Below are 23401 nucleotides of genomic sequence, written 5' to 3'. Positions count from 1 at the left end.
ATCCTTTACATGAAAGGTTTTATTTCCTGTAGTCTCTCTCTAGTCTGCTTCCCTGAGGTCAGCTTTCTTCGTGTTAATTTAGCTCATGTGTTTGACCTGTGTTACCTGATCAGTTATCTGCCTCACCTGTCTCACATAGTATTGAAATTTCTACTCATTCCTTTGTCTTGGGATTCTTATGCATTTCATGTCTGTAGTTTGATTAACACTTATGTCCATGTCAAGTCTTTAAGTTTAAGTAAATCTTCACCATTCCATGTTGCCGTTTTTATTTTGGCTCTTCCCTATTTTCACTATCACCAGTCATAATAGGTGTAGTAAAATTTATTTTTTCAGGTCTTTTAAAAGACTAGAGTATTTAAACCTAATGCAGCTAATGTGGATTCTCAAAAATAAAAAATAATGGAGATAAACATCTCTTTTTAATGTGATTATTTTCCATTTCAGGATCCAAGCAGTTTTCCAAGTGTGACATGGATTGATTTGGGGAACAACGTGGACATCTTCTCCTTGCCTCAGCCCTTCCTGGTCAGCCTGAGGAAGCGCTGCCCCAAGCAGGGCAACCTGCCCACCATCCTGGAGTTTGGCGAGAGTCAGGCCAGCGACCCTCCCGAAAGGCCAAGGGGTCTCGGAGAGGAGGAGGAGACGGATGATACCAACCTGACTGAGAGCATGGGCGAGCTCCGATCGGAGGTGGAGGAGGAGATGGACGGAGAGACGGAGATTGAGGAGATGATGGAAGAGCTGTTGGACTTCGACAGGGAGATTCAGGGCAAAGACGACGAGGAGGACAGCATGTGGACACTGGGGGAGCAGCGGAGAGTGACAGTGAGGAGCAGGAGAGCTTGGCGAGAGGAGGAAGAGAAGGAGAAGGAAAAAGAGAAGGAGGACCAGAGGAGAGACATAAAACCTGGGAGGAGGGCAGTGATGGCGGAGGACGAGGACGACACACAGAGCCGTTCATCCCGCCTGTCCTTCTCCAGCCAGTCTCAACACTCCTTTGCTGTAGTTGAGCCAATGAGAGTGGAGGAGGAGGACATGACGGACCAATCAGAACATTTAACCTGAGTGTTGCTCCCAGATTTGCTTGCGTTTTCCTTCTTGTGTCCCGTCCTGTGTGGACAGAGGCAATGGGAGTAAAGGCTGCAGCGTTGCATGCGGTCCTCATGAACAAGCCCCCGCTGATGATTTATGACGAACCGATCTGATACGCCTGAGGATGCACAGAATAGACTGATGAGGCTCAATGCAGAATGTTGATCTTTAATCAGGTCCTTCCTTGTTTTAATCGTGCTAATACCTACATGTGCCTGTAGCACCTCTGTTTGCTGGTTCAAAATGAGATGAAACCAAGCTGGAGAACTTTTCCCTCCCACAACCAGCACTGACAGGATCAGAAGACGAGCAGAAATCAAAAGTTAAGCCATCGGTGTAAATCCGCTGCTGCAGTCGAACCAAACAGGTGCGCAGTGTTTCACATGCGGAGAGCAAAGCAGTCGCCATGAAGAAGTTAAAAAAGAAAACTTGCTATTTTAGACTGAATGTGTACAGAGGATAGATGTGCTAGGACCGGCCACGTCTCTAAACATGAAACATTTAGAAGTATTTTTCCTCATAATCTAGGTCATGCTTTTACTCCATGGTTCAGTACGCGAGCATGCGTCACATGCTTACAGCGATGTGTTTATATATAGCCCCCACCACCCCTATGGTTGCACTCAGGTAGCAGTATGTAGCTTTCACCCAGCTGTGCTTTCCCTCCTCGCGTAACATCATGCAGAACTTTAACAGATCAACTGTATTTTTGGGTCTACTATAAATATCAAAATATATATAAGATGTTTGAGGAGATACCGTGTAGCTTAGTTCTGAGGTTCTGACAACCAAGAGCTCATATTTAGTATTATTGGAGTCTGGAGCAACAATATTTGTGAGCTAAACTAGTCTATTAGATATTTTATAAGGGAACAAGTTGTATTGTTGCAAAGAGACAGACCTAGACATATAGAGAAATATATGAGAATTAAAACGTAGCTTCATCCAAATGCAGTAAATATGTATAAAGTCAGATGTTGCCTTGTTCACAGGTGGAGCTGAACAACCAGGTAATCAATCAACAACACTTCTGTGTTGCTGAGCCACATGTAAGGAAGTCATCTTTCCAGTTTGACTTAAAAAGTTAGTTTGCCTCTTTTAAAATTCACACAAACATTTGGTACATACGCATCACCATTTCTTCCCTTCCTACTTCGTATCCATGTACTAAACCATGATGTAGGAGTTTGTTTTCCATTGCTCAATAATTGGAATCAGTGGTTCCAGAAATGCTCAAATGGTGAATATAATTTAATCCGGTTCTATATTATTATCTGAAAACTGTATTTCACTCTATTTAAGGCTTTTGACTCTTATCAAATAGGACAAATTATGACCCCCAAGCCATCTACAATAACTCCAAGCAATCTTCCTATTTTATTATTGAAATGTTTGTTGATTTTTAAAGAGCTTTTGAAAGAAACAACATAAGATACAACTAACATCACAGACTAAGCAAAACAGCATGTACACACCTTTCATAACAAAATATGAATACATTTACATCCAATAAAAACTAAACCTTGTTTATTAAAAACAAAAATACAGTCTGGCATGTATGAGACCTGTCAATCATGACATTTGGCAGTCAACAATTTAAAAGATGCAAACTCAGTCAGTTTTTATCAGGTCTACCTTCACTTTTCCATTTTCGAAGGATTCCCCTAGCAGCTGCAACGAAACTAGTTAATGTTAGAGCAAATGCATGTTTAGAAACATTTGGCAATCATGACCTGTCTTCTAAAAGGCAAAACTAATATCTGTCCAACATCCTCCAGTAGATTGTCTCCTTATATTAGATGACAAGAATGGAGAATAACTTCCATCAGTTGTAAAAAGCCAATAGGAAACATTCTTTAGTGAGTATTAATTGACAAATAGTCGGTACAAAACATGCTGAAAATCTTATCAAAGAATGGGTTGTGCAGCGATCCAAGCTGCAAAGATACAAAACACTAAAGGGACAAAAAAAACATAATACCTGGTGAGAAACAAATGTATCGCATTTATTCGTTTTCAAACAGACTATAAAGGGAAGATCAATGAACACGTGGGAGTCAGGAAGTCTGTGCTACAAAGTGAACTGTGAAGCCTGAACAGAAAGTTTTTGTGCAGCTTTAAACATTAGCTTTGAATCTGGTATTTCTAAACTTTAACTGAAACATCAGAGAAAACGAGAACCTAGAGAGAAATATTTCATTTGTAGCCAGTACCTCTTGTGTTTTGTAAGCTTAAAGGTTCTGTTAGCATATAACTTTCTGCTAGTGAATGAAGCTAACGGCTAGTCCAAGAAGGGCCGGCTTAAAACTGCTAAAGTTTTAAAAACATCATAGTGATTTACACAAACACTGTTTTATGAACCTTTGAAGGTAGATATTTTCATGGCCTCACTTTTTGTTTATTTAGATGAAAAACGAAACTCATACTTACGACGCAGCATGCACACATTTTTGCTTTTTGCACCACTTTCCTCTTTCATCAGGCAGTTATTCTGACCTGGAAACCTTTCCATATTCCTTTCTCATTGCATGTTTCTCTGAGGAGAATCACTGTTGACATTCAGCCTCCAACTTCCATTTTCTGTGTGAATAACCATTGGCTCCTCTGTAAATAACCCTCCAAAGTAAATATCTTAACTGTTTAAAGGTTTATTAAATAACATTTTCATGAACCTCTAAAAGGGTTTAAGATATTAAATTTGTTTTAAGATGTTAGAAATCAGTTTTGATCTTGGCCCTTCTCAGATTAGCCATTAACTTTAGCCTGTGGATCCGTCCAAGCTAGATACTAAACGACGAGACCAAGCCTTAATTATAATGCTGATGAAACAGTAACAGCAAGCAGTAAAAAATCATTTTTAACTGTCTGTGTTGTTTTTGTGCAGAAATGCAAGAAATGGAAAAGTAAGTTCTTGAAAAAGATCTAATTATTTTTAGTAGAGAATCCTCTCACTGAAATTACATTTAAAAAATCTGTTTCTTCAGAAGTACTTTTTATCTACAAACTGAAAAAAATGACATTCAGGTTTTCAAAAGTAAAGGTTTCTTTGGCTAACTATCTCGCTAAACACAGAAAAAACTTAAGGAGCACCAAGTTTATCCTTGGATGTAAAACGAAAATCATAAACCTGAGTCTGCAAGGATTTATTTGAGAGCTGTGTATATTTTTGGCTCCTGATAAGACAGCTTTTAGATCATGTTCAATGTTCACCTACAGTAAGAAATGTGAACAGGGCCATGTGGGTACCCTAAGAACAAATGCTTTGTGGTTATCCCCATGAGTTAAAAATGTTCAGTACATTTCTCCTTATATGTTGGTGAAAAATTAAGACTAACAAAGACAATAGATTTCAACTGGTTTTAAGACAGTCTGCAGAACATTTTCTTGTTAAGTTAAATATTTATTTTTGACTAACAAACTAATACTGCTGTTTTGAAGTAAATCATTTTTGAAGCAGGACAGGTGAGATGGGATCATTTTCCCGTCTTTTTTGCTTTTTCATTTATCATTTTTCACGTTTTTCATTTGTTCAAAGCAGTATTGTTGCTTCGGTAGTGAATAACTGCATACAAAACTATTCTATTCTGTGTTTCTTTATGTCTACAACAGTAAAATAATTTTGGTGAGTCATCCTGCTAACTTCCAGCAGAGTGGCTCACACGGTTTCTGTAGACCAGGGCTTGCAATTCCAGTCCGTCAGAGATACTGTCATGCAACTTTCAGATGCACCCATGTCTCAACACACAAATGGCTGAATCCCCTCATCACCATGTCATTCAATTCATTCAGGATGCGTCTAAAAGCTGCAGGAACGCGCATCCCTGGGCACAAAACCTTACCTGATGAGCACTTTACAGTGAACAAGAGAGCACCCATGTACTACTAGGTGCCTGCTTCATATTTAAGTCCAGCCCAATCAAAATCCCCAATCCAATGAGTGCTATCAGTTTAGACATTAACAGACCCTGTGAGGGTCTGCTAAGGCCAGTTTCTGCAGATCTAGGCTGACGATGCACCACCTGTTGGACCTTGTTCTGCACTTATTTCTTGCTTGTGTTGCTGCTTCACACTGCTGAGAGGAGATCTTCAATGTGCCTCTGTTGCTCATTTTGACCCGATATTGCAGTACAGTCACTTGATCTTCAAGTGGAACTAAATAAGCTTTAAAAAGGGAAAAGATTCGTTTTTATTCTCATCTTGAGTCAACAGGTTCACTCTGCAAGATGGGGCTCTTACTTTCTCTCTTGTAAAACTTACTAACGACATCAATCACTGACACAACACAACTGCAGTTAGTTTCTAATAGATTCAGCCGCATCATGATAATGGCAAATCAAACTGTAGCGTCAGTCAGACATTCGCACACCATGGTCTCTTTGAACCACCACAGCTCCAGATGTTTTTTATGTTTATGACTTCAGTCTTAAGTGATCAAACGATGGGCCAAATGACATCACTTCAGGATATTTCTCTAACTTAAAACACTTTAGTAGAGAGAGAAAAAAGGCCGTACAATGCCAATAAAAGGTTTTCCGACTCTTTCAAGGCTTCTTATTTTACTGTGTATTTAATAAGAGGCTCAGTGAACACTGAACCCCATGCTGACCAATCAATGGCATGTTTCTGGAGTGTTTCGTTAATTAAGTCTCAGTTATGTAAAATAGAGAGGGGTTTTTACAAAGCACAGACACAGGGAGGAATACTGGAATACTGTGTAACACTTAATGTGTGCAGCATGGGGATAAATATTGACAATAACCCATTTAATTTTGAGACAGTGGGGTGTTTCTTTATTGCTCTCAACAGGATATTCCCAGAATCAGATTCTACCAGAAGTGCCGTAAATGATTATCAGGCTTTAAATCCTTTTACCTGATGTAATTTAAACCAGAATCTATTAAACCCAAATTTTACCAGGTGGATTTTAGAGAAAGGTGGATAGAGGAAAATATTATGTGATTGTTTTACCAGTATCAGACTATTGCATAGTTTCTCTTGCAATGCCATTATGATCAGTATTCAGAATAATTTAAACATTGTGGTCACCATCTGATGCTCTGTACCAGATTACAGGATAAGGTAAAACAGTAAAACAAAACAGAAACATACAACAGTGCAGATTAGTTTCGACAGACAAACACACGTATAGACTTGATCACTGGCACACACACAGTTATAGTTAATGATTACATTTTTAAGCAGCTTTTATCTTATTTTTCCAAGTTAGATTCGAAAAACCTCAGAGATCTAATGATCCTCACATCATCGGGCAATATTTTCCACTCATTAGTTGCCTTTACAGAAAAAGCCAATTTCCCAGTAGCAGTATGGTGAAATAGGATGCACATTTTCTCCCAGATGATATTCTCACTGATTGAATCATTTCTAAAGGGCGAGTATGCATAAAATCAGACAGCAAAGGAAGGGCCAGATCATTTACAATTGTATAAACAAGACACAAATTACAAAATAATCTAACATATTTACAACTCATAAACTTGTATTTCTCTAGAATCCTACAGTGGTGGGAATGCTGTGGCTTATTATTCAAGGCTTTTAGAGTCTGTTTAAATAAAGTCTGCATCAAGTGAGAAACAATGTCTAATATGTTTACATTTTTTAAGGTTGAGTTTTACTTCCACCTTCAGATTGTTACCTAAGACTAATTGACCTAATAGTCAAGTTTTTGGACTGTGGGAGAAAATGGAGCATCTGGAGAAAACCAATGCATGAACAGGGAGAATATGCAAACTGTAGATTGGGATTCAAACCAGTACATTTTTGCTGCAAGGCAACTATACAAGTTAGTTGCCTTGCAGCAACAAACTAGAATGATGTTAGTTAACATAAACTACCATGTTTATGTTAACTAACATAAACAATGATGTTAGTTAACATCATTCTACTCAGAAGCCGACATAGGTGCACCTATTCATTAAACTTAACTGAGAAAAACAACCATTTTTGATGAGAGTCTGAAAATACAGAAACTTTTTATGCCCAAAACATTTATGTAATTTAAGGTCTTTCTTTTAATAAGGTAAACATGTGATACCCTATCATATGTTGGATCTATTATAATTTTGTTATTCCCTTTCAACTTTATTTTTTAAATTTTATATTGTTTTTTGTTAAGCAGGGACAATTCGTTACAATAAAAAATATTGGTGGTTTTAATAAGAAAAGAAGAATCTTATTTTCATGTAGCTCGAGTTTTTTCCCCTTTGTACTTCCTGGGTAAAAATTTAGTCATCACTTCACTTTACAAAACATTCAGCTGATCCATATTCTTCACAGACATACGTTTGATGTTCCACAAAGGTATGTGGAACATCAAAAAAATTAGCAAACTTTCCTCAAATTTAGTAGACCCACAGATGTGCCTGCATATATGGCAAGGCAAGAGACAGAGTGACAGTAGCTTTGCTATGAGGGCTCTCAAGGTTGGGTTATCTTAGGGCAGGAAAACAGATGTGAAAAACAACCAGGACTTAAAATGGCCTGATTCTACAAAAAATTTTTTTGTAGAAACCTTGGAGATAACACACCTGAGTCTGGACCTTTCCCTGGGAGGGTCGGAAAACTTTCCCTTATCACAGATGGAGAAGACAGCCATAAATTAAACGTCATAAAATAACTTTAATGTAGGACTGAGCTTAGATTTACCAAATACTCTCTACCAAAGTTAAATATATGTTTTCCCTCTGGTAAAGCCTTACAAATTCATCCAGAACCGTCCGGTGGTCTATTTTAACTGAATTTTCATCTCATCAGTGACAGGATGACATTTTTATGGGCAGGTGTTAATGTTCATTGATACCAGCAGGATATTAACAGCTTTGCACATCCAACTAATATAAAAGAAAAATGAATCCCTTTAATCCACTCTAACAATAAGCGAGTCTCCCAAACCAGTTTTATAAAGTAAACAACAAATGACTTTGAATATTGCTTGCTATCTTGTACTTGAACTATCCTGTGTTGTTCTGTCAGAGCAACAGGCTTTGTTTATTTCAGTGCTTTGGGGTCAGGGTCTTGCAGGTTCATTGCGGTGATTACTCTGACTGCCTTCCAACTGCTTGCAACGAGCCCCAACCGGAGGTACGCGTACTTAATCATAATGAGCTGCCGCCACGCACACGTCTGCTTTTAATGTCAAGGTCACGGCAAATCGAAACAACCAGACCACTGCTTGAATTAGCTCCATAAATCAACAGATGGAGGCGATTAATTGGAATCTTCTGATTCAGGAAATTCAATAGAAAGAATTATCTTGACAGTACTTCAGCTTTTTGGTGAGAGAAGCTCATATGTCGGTTAGTTCAGGGCAAAGTTTTAAATTATAGCGAAGTACGTTTTTTTTTTCCCTCTTGCACTCTGTGTAGGATTCCAGAGACAGAATGGCGAGTCCCTCTCTGTTACAGTAAGACGATCGTGGCGTTCACCTTGGACTTACAGAAAGCAAGGAAAGATACTGTACATCCTCTTCAAGGACTCTACTGAGCTGATGTAGAAAAATAAACATTGGAGTGAACCTGTAGGCATGAATGGCCTTGGATCGTTTCTTGATCAGTGATTCTTTATTCTCTATATGCTCCTCAATCTACAGTATGCTTCTGTAATATTCTTTATACTAACTTAATTTTTTGTCACTTTGTCAATATGATTGTTTTGAAGAACTTTATAGACTTACTAAAATCCAAGATGATTTGTATGACTGTGATTTGCTGTTTTGCCTTGGGTCTGACCAATAAAGTCTATGATAAGAGGAAGAATAACTCAGCTATTTTGTCTTTGTGACTCCTTTCATTTGCAACAGCCACTTCTCTGATTTGCTTCTTCAGTGGAATTGGAGATAAATAGACAGTGCTAGAGATAAAGTTAAAATAGTAAATGACATACTTTGCAAAGGTATTTATGCAGTTGCTTTCAAAAAAGTATATTTTTTTTCAGCTTTAAAAAAAGAGGGCTTTGTTTTGACATGTAATTTGACAGTTTGTTCAATTCAACAAGAAAACCCAAATAGTCAATTGAGGGTGGGATATTAAAAAGCTACAATAACTTGGTTGCATAAATGTTTACACCCTTAAACTAACTGCATTTTCTATTCATAGAGTGAAACACAAACACACACTTTAATCATATATATTAGTTTAAAACCTTAATGCACTAAAAAAATAACGTACTACTTTGTGCTGGTCTGTCACATACTGATGAGATACACTAACGTTTATGGTTGCACTTTGATAAAATATGAGAAAACATTACAAGGTATGAAAACTTTTGCAAGCTATTGAATTTCGATCTTTTTAATTTCTTTTTGCATTTTTAAGCTTCTTTGAATAATGAAAGTAAATTATCTGACATTCATTATATATATAATATAATTACAATATAACGAGGCATTATTTTCAACATCTTGTATAAGAGCTACAAATTATTTTTACGTTTCAGAAATTGGGAAGAGAAAAAAAACCCCTCATAAACCAGTCACAATATCCAAAGTCACTGTACAAATTACAGTAGAAAATGATTTGTGACATCTCTCCATGAGTCTGTAAGGCCTTTTCAGATCAGTATAAGACAAAAGGAATACACTACAGCTGACTTATTTCTAAATAAATATTTTTCCAATATTTTCAACACGAGTTTGCATGTTCTCCCTATGCATGCATGGGTTCTCTCCGGGTACTCCGGCTTCCTCCCACAGTCCAAAAACATGACTGTTAGGTAAATTGGTCTCTCTAAATTCTCCCTGGCTGTGAGTGTGTGGGCATAGCTGTTTGTCCTGTCTGTCTCTGTGTTGCCCTGCGACAGACTGGCGACCTGTCCAGGGTCCCCGCCTCTCGCCCGGAACGTTAGCTGGAGATGGGCACCAGCACCTCCCGACCCCACTAGGGACAAGGGTGTTAGAAAATGAATGGATGGATGGATGGATGGATTTTCAACACGTTCACAAATCATGAAAGTGTATATCACACAAGTTGCAGTACATACCAAAACTAATGTGTGCTTAGTGACATCTAGTGGACATTAAGATAAATTGCACATTCATATTTCTTTTCCCTTGTTGAAAATGTACACGCTTTTGTTTAATTACTTGTTAGAGGAGAAACCTTAAATGTTCCTATTTCGGTGACTACTGGGCCAATATTTTTCAGGTATGGTGCTAATATATATATATATATATTTTGGTAAAACATGGGACCATGAAGTCGTGACGAAGTCAACCACAACAAAATCTGACATTTTAAAAGGAAAATAAATTTCCTGGTATATAAAAATAATTTTTACAGTCAGAGAGTATGAGAAACAACATAGTTGCAGGCATATTTCAGCGTTTACATAACTTTGCGTTTATCTGTTTATCATGAAGTTTGGAGCTTGACGTCGTGCGTGCTCTGCGTCCAAAGTCTACGTCCCTTCCGGTGAGTGGGGCCTTTTTTGTTTTCCCATATCCGCCATTTCAGTTTTTGAAGTTAGTTGTCATCAGCGGCTGGTTTGTAGCAGCATTCGTGCCTCTGAAAGAAGCTGTATGATTGGTAGACCAGCAGGCTGACCACAGACCACACCGGAGGTGTTTTTACAGCGCGGTTTTCCTCCTGTATCTGCGGATTGGAGCCCACACGGCCAGCTGTGGATGTCGCCTGTTTACTGAACGTGCTCTCGGCGCTAAAGTTTTTTGTATGAGTTGAAGGCTCCTCTTGTGGATAACAGGAGGGAGAGCAGGGAAGGCCACGGGTAAAGCCTCGGCTTTGTGTTGGTGATCATGGCCGGAAGATTTGACGCGTCGGACCGCGAGAGCTGGTACTGGGGCCGCTTGACCAGAGCGGAGACGGTGTGTATGCTGCAGGGGCAGCGGCACGGCGTGTTTCTGGTCCGGGACTCCATCACCAGCCCCGGCGACTACGTGCTGTCGGTGTCGGAGAACTCCAGAGTCTCGCATTATATAATTAACACGAACAGCCGAAAGCCCGAGCCAGGTAAGAGCACAGAGAGGGGGCGTGGAGGGGCTCGGTGCACGGTGGTGCCACCGATGGGACCATTCTTGCATGACTTGCACCATAGAAGAGGCGCAATAGTGGCACTCTTTCCAGCATAGGGAATATAGATGGCCATGCACAATGAGACGTGCTTTAGTCCATCATAATCTGGTCTGTTGTAGCATATCATTGTGTCTAGAGATGGATGACTTAAAAATCATGTAGCTTCATTAACAGATTGAGCAAAATTTGCAGCGCAGAAATAAATATACCTCCAGAAAGTGCAGGTAATGTTCACAAGAACTTCAAATTATCTTAGTTTGACGCTTAAGACTCCTGTCCCAGGCCTGTCACGATGACAAATTTTGCTGAGCGATAAATTGTCCCAGAAGTTATTGCGATAAACGATAATAGTGTTGTTTTGAGACCATTTTCAAGTACTGTAATAGTAATTTCAAAATGGTGAAAGAACACATTCTCAAAGATTAATAAGCTTTAAATTGTTATGAACATTTGCCACTGGAACTGGAAGACATTTTAAATATCCAAAATAAATAAACAAAACAAGAGAAACAAAAAAGGTTTATTTGAACAAAATTGTCTTTTAAAACTAGTTAAGACCAATGAAGACTTTTGTCATCCAGTTTCTGGGAGAAAAAGAGAGATAAAAAACAATAAATCATCGAAATGAAAATTATTGAGTTCGCTTTAATTTATTATGCAATTAACTCATTTATCTCTTATTGCAACAGGCCTACCTGTCCCTCAACATGCTCAACATTTGAGGGAAAAACATAAAATAAGGAAACCAAGATGCTTCCTGGTCACTGTGGAAATCACCAACATTATGACTAGTTACAGAAATAGTCCAGTCTCGCATGTTACACTTGTGAACTCATCATCAACAGGGCCGGCCCATTCTTGAGCATTTGGGGTGCTCAAGAATGCATTTTAATTTACACATAGTTACAGATCTCAAACCTCATGGTTTGTGATCAGACACGATGACATTTATACGCATACATTGATTTTATTGTTCTAAATCAAATTTGTTTGGGTTACGGTAGGTAAGCTGTGCATCTGGTATGGGTTGTAATTAGTTGGCCTGTCACAATAAACAATAAATCAACTAATTGCATCATAGATTAAAGGTTTTCTCTTTCTACCAAAAACTGGATGACATAATTCTTCAGTCTGGTGTTTTGATCTCAACTAGACCTTTTTCTGAAGGACAGTTTTGTTAATAGAGACTTCATAATTCATTTTTTTCAGTGTTTGTTTGTTTATTGTGGATATTTAAAATGTATGAAATAAATATACATATAATATATATGTAATACAACAACAACAAAAAACAAGTTTGGAAGTACTGAGGATCAATGTATACCAAAACAAGTGGATTCAAAGTGTTTGTGGATAGAACCAAAGTTCTGGACACAAGTTTGGATCCACCTTTTCGAGACATGTGGTCTACATGTTACATATCAAAACAAACGAGCAGGGCCAGCCTATGGCACAAGCAAACCAAAACACTACAGGAGTCCTGGTCGTTTCAAAAATTTCAACTTTGAATTTGTAGTTGCATTCAAATTATAGTTATATATTTATAACAAGGCAAGCAAGAAAATTCTGTTCAGGACCTCACTTGGCCTTTTTTTTTTTTTTGCTGGACAATAAATTGTCCCAGAAGTTTTTGCGATAAACAATAACGTTGACGTTTGAGGTATTGATAGTGGTATAAAAATGCAAATTCATCCTGTCAGAGACAAACTTTAATTTTGTAAGCAACGCTTAATAATAGAACTGATAGATATTTGAAGTAAAATGGATAACGATGCTTCTGGAAAAGATATTAATCATTAGAATGGAAATAATTGAGATCATTTAAAATTATCTTGCGATTGATTAATTGCAACAGTCTTGGACCTCAGACACTGAGTGTCCATCAGAGCAGGTCTCTATTGTTTCAGCCAAAAGAACAAAATTAGTGTAAATGAAAATTTGTTCTAACTTCCCTCTTTCTCCTGTGTCGGACCAGGTTCGCCTCCCCACAAGTTTCGTATTGGTGACCAGGAGTTTGAGTCTCTTCCCGCTCTGCTCGAGTTCTACAAAATCCACTACTTGGACACCACCACTTTGATAGGTCCCATGAACAAGTCCAAAAATCCCCGCTCCGCCCGAGGCGTGGCCAAAGCCCCGGCGCGCCTGGAAGATGAGTACGTCCGGGGGCTTTTCGACTTCCCCGGCAACGACGAGGAGGATCTCCCGTTTCGGATGGGGGACATCCTCAGAGTACTGGAGAAGCCTGAGGAGCAGTGGTGGAACGCCCAGAACTCTGAAGGAAAAACGGGGATGATCCCAGTCCCGTACGTGGAGCAGTTCAGACCAGCGTCTCCGAGTGCGATGGCAGGGGCCGGCGTGCCTGCGGTGCTGCCTGCAGGGAACTCAGACAGCTCTGCGGCTCAGTCCGGCGCTCCGTTGACAGGAGACCCCAGCCAGTACGCCCAGCCCACTCCCCTCCCGAATCTCCAGAACGGACCAGTCTATGCCAGGGCCATACAGAAGAGGGTGCCCAACGCCTACGACAAGACCGCCCTGGCTTTGGAGGTAAATATAGAGTCATAGAGGTGTCTTTCACTGATCTCATTGCTCTCTTTCTACCTGCAGGAAGATTGTTATTGTTGAAATGTGATGCCAAGTCTTTAACATTTAGCAAGGTTGATATCGCATTTCCACAATTTAATCAAAGTTCTTATGAGTTTTCCACGTATTTCAGTGCAGTGCCTTGAAAACAGTTTCTAACTCAACATTTCCACAATTTATCAACTATAAATTTCAGTGTGCATTATTGGGATTTTATGTGATCAATCTAAATCAGTTCATAAACTGAAGTGATTTAACATTTTGAACTGCATCAAACACAAGTTAGAGCTTGATTTACATTAGACTGATGCTTTTGTCCATTCATATTTGCAGGTCAGTTCGAGCTCAGTCAGATTAGGTGGAAAGTGTCTGTAGACAGCAATTTTTCAAGTCAATGCACAAATTCTCATTTGAATTTCAATCTGGACTTTGACTGGACCATTCTAACACAATAAAATGCTTTGATTCAAACTTTCCATGAATAGCTCTATTTCTGTTTAGGGTTATTAGTCACCTGGAATTAGAATTAGGAACCAGTTTCTAGTCTTTTGTGGCCTCGATCAGGTTTTCTCACAATATTATATGTTAAGTTTTTACACTGAACTATGTCAAATAACCAAACCCTTTGAGCAACTTGTTCCCCCTTCACCTGTGGTGGTGTTGAACCAAGAACTACATAAGGAAATTACATGAAAACCTCTGAATAAGACACAAGCACAACTTCCTTCTTTGCTAAATGTAAACAAAATGGAGTGGAGTCCGATTTTAGCAGTTGTAAGATTTCTCGTTCATCTTTGGCAAATGACTCACAACCAGTTCTCCCGTTAGCACTAGACTCACGTGCGCTGTAGTCCTCTTCCTGCTTTCGGAGTGGTCCTTTGGCATTCAAGCCTCGTTGGACTTGAATGCCAACGAGGTTTTTTTGTGGACCAGGGTTTGCTTCTTGGTTCCCATCAGAGTTTGATTGAACAGTCACCTCCCCAAACCAACTAGATTTTTTTACACAAATGAACCAGAGCTCAATTAAAGCAGACTAAACAGGACTGTTGTGATTGCAGCCTTAGGCTGCATTTATACAAGATTGCTGTCAGGAAACTGCTGAACCTTGAACACATCTTGAGGCTGCTGTAGTTGTCATGCCAGGCCACTAATATGGCGCCATGATCTTAGCATGTCGCCCAAACGCACATTCGCTTTTGATCTTTAGTTTCTACCTCATTAGAAAACAGTAGTTTGTTTCCCATGAACCAAGAAGTCCTGCAACACATAGAATACATTTCAGAAGTTGTGTTGAAACCGAACAGGTTAAGTAGTGCAACACATCACAGTGCTATCCACCATTGTTTTTATCTGCCCATGCATACGTAGAATAAACTCTGTATTTGTATAGGCGAGCGAAACAAAAATGTTACCGTTTCACTCAAAATCTGCTCCGTCAAAATCTGGCATCAGTGGCTTTTTGAATCTAACAAACGCTATCAAAATATGCTCCTAATGCTGGGCAAGCTGCACTTTGTGCCTGGGCTGTTCAACTGAAGCGGAAGTGAGAGCGGGGCTCCCACGGAGCAGGTCATCGGGGGAAGGAAATAGTTTGTGTTTGGGAACAGGACCATTTCCTCTGGTTTCTGTGAAGCCTGGAATCCAGCTGAGCCAGGAGTGGGATGAGCAGGCAGGCCAAGCGAAATGCGCCCGTTGTCCCCCGCCCCACGGCCCGCTGCTGGACAGTGCGGCTGCACATCCAGAGCCAGTGTTTGGCCCTTTGTGTCTTGACAAAGCACAAGCAATGTGCTTGTGGCTCATTTTTCTTTTTGCTAGTCATCTACCAGGTTGAAAACAGGACAAATTTGTTTGAAGTTGTTCTGTGGAAAGAAACCTGTATCCTACAGGAGTCTGGCCTGAGTGACTCAGCATGCTGGCACTGAGTGGTTAATAAGTAGCTCACGTTTCCTTGTTTCCAAAAACCAAAATTTAAAGATCTATACGGAGCAATTGAAAGCAGCTTTTGATTATGTAACATATTTCATGGAGTTATAAGCAGAACCAGCCAGTGCTTTCAGCCATTTGCGTCACCTGAGAAACACTTAAACTCAAACTGTGGGTCCACAATTCCTTGGCAGTCTGAAAATGTTGTTTTTCAGATTCATCCAATCTACAAATACTTTATCTCTCTCAAAGAGAAGTTAAATGTTCTAACTCATCATCATGATCCAAACATCTTCAAAGTGTTGTTGTGGATGGTGACGCTCCAGTAGCAGTCAGCCTTCCAATGAACCTGAAGAGGCCTCTGACTGAAGACTGTATAACAGTCTCATGGCGATCATGACATGCTACCAGCTCAATTTCTGGTCAACAGAAAAGACATTACACAGTAACGCATCCTGGATGGCACTATCAGGTGATGTTAAGCTCTGCTAATCCACATTGTTTGCTTTAAATCTCTATCTGGGTGTGTGATTAGAAAGCCAGGCAAGGAGACGTTGGAGAACTTCTTCCTTCTTTTTATGCATCCACCTTTCTTTTGTACATCATCCATATGTTCTTTTATCCAATTCAACCAATCTGTCCATCCACCTGATCTCTTCCACTCTGCAGTTACTACAAGTTCCATATTAAAGATCTTGTAACTGTAGAAATATCTGCTTGAATGATTTTATTTCTGTTTATTCTTTTAAAACAGGCTAAAAAATGACTGATATGGACGATAGCCACATATAGCATTTAGAAATCCTGAACTAAATGCTGTAAAACTAAGAATTCCCATCTTTTTTTCTGTCAACACACCAACAAATGACATGTACTATAATAATTTATTTAAATACTGCAGTGCCTAATTTATTCATGCATCTAAATAAGCAGCAGATTTAATGTTTTCTTGAGCTACTTTAAAACATTTGTAAAGATGACTAACTTTCTCTATGAATGCTGATGTTTCTTCTATTTTTAGTAAAGTGTTAACAAGCGTTTGGTCGAGGCCAGTTTCTGGTTTTGTTGTAGGTTTTCTGAATCCAGTGGAATAAACTTATGACTTCTCCTGATCTAATGTCTGTTTATAAAATAAAAACATTTTTAAATGATCAGTAGGCCTCTTACTATAACAAATATTGCTGGAATTGTTCCAGTAGTTATTGCGATAATGTTGTTTGAGACCATCTTTGATTAATGTATTGATAATGGAATAATAATTCAAGTTTGCTCTCTCAAAGACCAATCAACTTCAATTTATTAAAGAACGCGACACTGGAAAAAAATTAATATATTTGGTGCTGGGCTCATGTGTTTATTTATTCAATAATTTAGCAGCAAAAGGATTTTTGAATCGAAAATATTTATTTTGTGGAAATGTGATTTTTGATTAAAATTCATTTCCATCAATTAATTACAAACCCTGCAATTAACTAATTTTAATTGAGTCCCATCACAGAACAATTTATTTTACAATTTGTTTATAAAAATTACAATTTATTTATAAAAACAATAAAAAGCATTTAATCCTTGGATCTTGAATTAAACACTTGATGTGCAGACAAGCATATATCTTTTTTAAATCCTGCTTCACTATTATTGCAAACCCTAATAAAACATAATAAAATTTTGGTTGTAACATGTAAAATAAATCAAAAGTTAAAGGGTTAGAATTAGTTTTGTGAGGAATCCTAACACGCAATCTCATCAGAAATCTGCCCTTTCCTGTCAGGAATCATCAGGTATCTGCATCGTCACTCTGAGTTATCAGATTGTTCCTCTTCTGCCCTTTCTATGCCGACTTGAACTTTGTACTTGTCTGCTACCACCTGTTTGCTCAGGTTAATTGCAGCAGGACCAGACGCTCCTCTCCCTGTGCAGGTCAAACGTCAACATGCAGGTTTTGTACAAGACAGGTGCTTGAAAAACTTCAATGTCATGTAGGTGTTTTCCAAGTTTGAAAAGTGCTTGATTTCTGTGTAAACTCCATAAAAGTACTTGATATTCAAACTGCACAGTTTTGTGCAATGACCTTTGATTAAAAGCCTAAATGTGGAAAGCGTTATTTACAGTTGACCCAGATATTTCCATACACCTGATAAAAAGACACAATAATTTTTTCCCTCACTGTCTGAAGTTAAATCAGACTAAACGTTTCTTGTTTCAGGTCATTTAGAATGACCAAAAATTATTTTTATATGCTAAGTGCCAGAAAATCTTTTTTTCCCATGTTTTTAGTAGGTGTGCACCGATTGCAGATTTCTGGCCGATCACCAATTACCGATCTTTTAAAAAGCTTCGATTCCGATTTTGGCTGGTGCCAATTTGTTTTGTCTGAAATGTTGCTCAATATAGCAAGAAAGTTGTTGAGTTGGCAATAGTGGGGGGGTCAGTATAGTTGTAAACGTGCAGACATAACTTGGTGGGCCGGTCTGTCAGTCAAATCTTTTTCACCGGAGAGAAAAAGAGGACAGTGGTTGATTCTTGAACCTGTGCCAAGCTAGATAATATTGGTGGATAAAATTGGCTTCATATGTAAAAATCGGCCAATCACCGATCTTCCACAATGAAGGAAATCGACACCGATAAATCGGTGCACCCCTAGTGTTTAAGCATTTAATATGAGCAGGAAGGCCATTTACCAAAACACAATTTGTTTGGATTGTTTCAATATAATGAATATTCATTATTCCCAATGGCTTAATGAGTTATTGATTTGTGCAATTGAAGTAAATGTTAACTTATATTTGATATGTTATAAAACATTATAGAAATTGGGAGATTTTTTTGTTAAATTTGTTTTGTCGCGATGTACCGGGTGTTTGTGAAAGACATTTTAAAACATAAGACTTTGTTATATTTTAGTTTATCTTATCCCCGCTATAGGGCGTAGAATACTATTACAAGACATTATTAATATTAATGATATATGTATAATAGTGACTTGAAACCGTCTGTTGTAGTTCATATGTATTGTGTGGTGTTGGAAAAGTGTGAAAACTTACCTTGAAAGTGCTTGAATTTTACTTTATAAACTCTGATCTTTGCTCTGTTTGACGTGTTTCTGTTCCTCATGTTCTCTCTTTCTCCCTCCCAGGTGGGCGACATGGTGAAGGTGACCAAAATAAACGTGAATGGCCAGTGGGAGGGCGAATGTAAAGGCAAGCATGGCCACTTTCCTTTCACGCACGTGAAGCTGCTGGACCAGCACAGTGCCGAGGACGAACTGAGCTGAGGGCGGACCGCCGCTCCACCACCTGGACACTAGTACTAGACCCTTCCTCACCTCTCTTTTTCTCACCTAATCCCCCTCCACCCATCCTGCTCACTCCCCCCACCCTCCCCTTCCTCCCTGAGATTTTAGCCGCACCAAGTACAGTTTCTGAGAATCACCAAGAACAAAGCAGGCCCTCGTCGGACCCCCTCCACCCTCGCGTGATCCGTTTCTACTCGTATTAATAATCACCTCCTCTTCCTCGTCGTCTTTCCTGCTCTCCCAGACTGCAACACGGAAGATGAACCTGCCTCTGCTGCTCCATGGACTCGGCGACCACTCCCTATAACTCGTTCCTGCCGTGGACGGCTTATCGACGCTCGCTCCTAAGGAGACTCCTTGACGTAGCGTTCAACCACTTCCTCTTCCTGTGTGGAAACCAGTAATGGCTGCTGTCATTTTTTTTCTTTTTTTTTTTTTTTATCTTCCACTAAGGGTCACTCAGGCTGCATTCATGCCAGATGGGAAAACAGAACGTTTGCTCTAATAACTGGTTTCCATGAGTCTTCAAAGATTTTAGTGATTCAACTTGATTTTTGGCATCCAAATCTACATGTATTGGAATAAGGAGAAATGATTTTAGTTCTCTTGTTGCATCCTCATCATACATGTGAAGTTGCAGCTTCAGGAGACAGATTTTAGGTGTCTGTTCCCCATTCCCATCTCGATTTAAACCTATTTTTTAAAAGCCCTTTTAAACTAAATATGCTCACAGTTCTGACATTATCTTTCCAGCTTTGTTTGTGTGAACTCAGATTTCCTCATGAAGTTCTTTGAAGTAGAGGCTCACCAATCTTGATTTTAAATAACTTCACCTGCTGGTACCAACTTTAGCTGATTCTAGTTTCTCTTTAGGAACCTTAGGGATAAAAACAGGATGTATTTCTGTTCTGGCTGCCATTTTCAGCCATTAGAAATTATATTAGGAGAAGAGATGATGTCATGTCATTCACTGGAAAACGGTTTTACAAGAGAAACTGATTATAGTTGATGTCTTGAGCTGCCTTTGGCTCAGCTAGCTTGACAAGAACAACTGTCTCATTGTGTATTACACTGAGATTTTCCAAAAATCTCAGTGTAAAAATGTAGAAATCAGTTTATACATTTTCCATACCAGTTTATTTTTTATTAATCTGTACAGCACTTTGAGCTGCTTTTAGTATGAAGAGTCCAAACCAGCATGAAGAGTGCTTTATAATTAAAATTGATTGATGGATTGATGGATTGATTGATTGATTGATTGATTGATTGATTGATTGATGGATTGGTTGAAAAGTCTGCAGTGGTAGTATTTCTCTTTTGTCTTTGGCTAAAGACCATGAGCTATTTCTTCTTCTAGCGCTAGAATCACACGTTTGTTTTGGTTGTATTTATCCAGAATGCCCTGTGCACTTCTTGCATTTGAGCAGTCTCCGGTCCGCTTCCATTCACATTATGCATTCAAACCTCATCAGACTTCACTTCAACCAAACCGAGACCTAGGTTTTTAGCCAGAACAGAGTTAGCTTTTTTGGCCCGCATCAGAGTCTGACTGTGCATTCACACCTCCACAAACTAACCGGACTTCTAGGCAAACAAATTAGAGTTTGATTAAAGCGGACTAACCAGGGCTGGTATGAAAAATGACATTGCGTCTATAACAGCTTCCACTCCGAAGATTGGAGATATTTCAGTATGCAAACCATCATCGGTCAGTTCTGTTTGCCGGCTGATTTCTCAATACTTCTCTACTTTAAATTTGCATTGATTCTGATGAAAACTAACGGAAACCACAAAAGCCAATCGGAGCTACTCAGAGTTTTCATCCCCGATCTGAGGCGTGCTCTGGTTCGTTGTTAAAGGACTCCTTCCTTTACTGACCATGAATGCAGCAATATCCTGCGTGAACCCCTGACTTTGAAGGACTGAAGCAGCAGGGCTCATATTCAGCAACAAACCGTTTCCAAAAAGACATGAAGGCATAGACCTCTTGGTTAAATGGAGCATCGAACACTCGAGTCCAAACCAGCAGCTACAGCAAGAGCAACTGGATGTAGTCGCAGCAATGGAGAAACCGCGAGACTGTTGACGAGGTGGGATAAAGGCAACACTACATTCTCTCACCTGAACCTCGCTCCACCGATCACCTCCAACCACGCACCACCAAGTAGTCCTTTGTTGGATACATAGAACATATTGTTATGGAATGATGTAACTGTGGTTCTCATTTCATGCTGAGTATTGTTTATATCTTACTAGTTGTCTTCAAAGCTGCTTTGATTTTAACATCGGGAGGGCACTACATCTCTGTGGTAGAGGAACTGACCGACCCTCGCATGTTCTCACTCTGCCTCTGATGGACACAATTGAAGTAAAACAGACTGAATGTAGGAGGCTGCCAGCCACTCTAGTTAGAACCGTCTTTTCATGTTAGTGTCCTGCATTCAGCCCACTGAATTTACCCTACTAAAGCTGACAGCGGTGTGTCCACGTCTCGTCGTGTGTGTCAAAGGAAGGAGAAAGTGGTGTTATTTGGTACCTGTCCTTCTTGTTTTAAAGCCTTCTGTGAACTTCTTGAGCAAGTTAGTTCTTTTTTTTAATTTTATTAGTTACATTTTTGCTCTTCCTCATTTAAAAGTCCTGTTTAGTTGCAAAGCACAGGCCCAAGCAGACTGTATCTTTTTATTGTTTTACCTCTTCTTTTTTACCATTTCTTTATGAGGTTTGTAGTTCATGATGTTTTTCGCCCCTTTAGGAAGGTGTTTTGTTGTGACAATCATCAGCGCTACTATTTATCATGACGCAGACTTGTGAACAAAAGCTGAAAACCTTTAAGCGTGATCTGTGGGAACTCATCCTCTCCTCCTCTCTGTGGTGCTGCAGCCACCTGCAGATGGCGCTGCAGCAACATTCGGACAGATGGGATCATGTTTTGCATGTCCTGATGACAGTGAAGGGGTGGGGAGGCTTCTTGGTTCCTCTGGTAAAGATGTGTACAATGCCTTAGAGTGCTTTCTACTCCGAAACCTTTAATTTCAGTGTATTTACTTAGTGGGGAGAGAGATTCAATGGTATCAAGTCTGAATGGGTGTTTTTAGTTAGTGATATAAGATGAGCATGGAAGAAGGTTGGTTTTTGTTATTGGCTCATGTTTTCAATCATTATCTTGTGTGGAACGGTTTTGTTGTCAGTCTTCCATCAGAAACCAACTGGTTTTTATTTAATGATCTGGAAATTCACTAAACAGTCTAACAAGGATTATTGTGGAGGAAAATCAGGCCTACAGCATCACAGATCCTCTACTGTACTTTCTTTTGTGTGTTTTCCACACCCTTTAAAAAAAATCCCAAACTAGGGCTGAAGCGATGAATCGATTATTGAAATAATCGTCGGCTAATTTAGTAAGCGAGTAATTGTTAACTGGAGCATACAGACTCAAAAAATGCCATTTTGCTGAAAGAACACAGATCAGTAATTAAGCCACAACTGAACAAAAATATATACAATTTCAGTATAAGATAAAAAATAAATTGTCTGAAAAAAATTTCTACCTATAACGCCTCAATTTTTAGAGTCTTAGCTTCACCTGAAAAGAAAAACTCACCTATTAACCACCTTTTGCAATTCAATTAATCGGTTAATCCAAAAATAAACAGCTTAACATTTTAAGCTTAAAAAATGTCTCATTTAAAATGGGAATTTAATTGTTTGTTTGGATCATCCACAAAGATCTAGCAGTTTCTATGGAAACACAAGATGCCACTTACTGTATGCCACTGAAAAAGTTTTAAAATTCTTAAGTTGCATTTCTTTTGAAGGGATTGTTGGGGGTGATTTTTTTAAGAGGAGAACCTCCACCCTAACTAAATGAATACACTCACGTTGAAGGCTGTTATTTGTTCTAATTACTTCAGAGCGATCTAGTGCTGCTTCAAAAACTGAGTTTATTTTAAGGCTTTTTACACATCTTTATCAAGGATGCTAATAAATGTTCACGCCTCTCTAAATGCACCGTTTGCATTACGGTGCTGTCGGTCTTTAGGTGGCCCCAGACATCTCTCTGACCTTATTTTCTGTCTTGCCTTCATTTATTTTCCTTTTCTGTTTTTTTCTGCTCTTGTAATATTGTAGTGACTCTGAGGAGAAACCTTTATTTACTGCCAGCTTTTAATACAGTCCATTTATCTGTGTGGTTCTGATCAAATCCGCCTTGTTTCTCTCACTCTGCATACAGCAGGTGCTCTGCCACATAACTCATTATCTAAATTGTGTTGCCAATGAAACCACCAAGAAGTATTTTTTTAGTAGCCCTGCATGAAGTCATTCATTTCCTTTCAGAAGAAGGAAGGAGGTGGCAGAGTGCCAGTGGAAACTGTGTAATATCGAAATGTGCCATTTTATTATAACACTATATTCTTTCAAGACAATTGAAATTACCTTTTTATTTTCAGTAGCATGTAATGTG

The 23401-nt window shown here is 39.1% G+C and overlaps 2 protein-coding genes across 3 annotated transcripts in view; both read left to right on the top strand.

Moving 5' to 3' along the window:
* lrrc75a (leucine rich repeat containing 75A) overlaps nucleotides 1–8877 on the top strand; it is a 48360-nt gene extending 39483 nt beyond the window's left edge. The window contains exon 5 of the mRNA XM_027998961.1: nucleotides 448–8877. Coding sequence (XP_027854762.1) covers nucleotides 448–1068 — 621 coding nt within the window. The 3' untranslated portion in view covers nucleotides 1069–8877. The remainder of the gene's footprint in view (nucleotides 1–447) is intronic.
* Nucleotides 8878–10508: 1631 nt separating this feature from the next.
* On the top strand, nucleotides 10509–20190 carry crk (v-crk avian sarcoma virus CT10 oncogene homolog). Of its 2 annotated transcripts, none has more exons than XM_027998879.1 (3): nucleotides 10509–11078; nucleotides 13117–13685; nucleotides 17525–18441. In XM_027998879.1, exons 1-3 carry the CDS (start codon nucleotides 10865–10867, stop codon nucleotides 17642–17644), a joined length of 903 nt encoding a protein of 300 aa, XP_027854680.1. In that variant the 5' UTR covers nucleotides 10509–10864; the 3' UTR covers nucleotides 17645–18441. The 2 variants fall into 2 exon arrangements, with proteins under 2 accessions (XP_027854680.1, XP_027854679.1); XM_027998878.1 differs by lacking the exon at nucleotides 17525–18441 and adding an exon at nucleotides 18781–20190 and having other exon boundaries at nucleotides 10512–11078.
* The last annotated feature ends 3211 nt before the right edge of the window (nucleotides 20191–23401 follow it).

This window comes from Xiphophorus couchianus, chromosome 18 (genome assembly GCF_001444195.1).
Source record: "Xiphophorus couchianus chromosome 18, X_couchianus-1.0, whole genome shotgun sequence".
Taxonomy (NCBI): domain Eukaryota; kingdom Metazoa; phylum Chordata; class Actinopteri; order Cyprinodontiformes; family Poeciliidae; genus Xiphophorus; species Xiphophorus couchianus.
The sequence above is the reverse complement of the archived record's forward strand: the minus strand, read 5'-3'. Positions and strand labels throughout refer to the sequence as shown.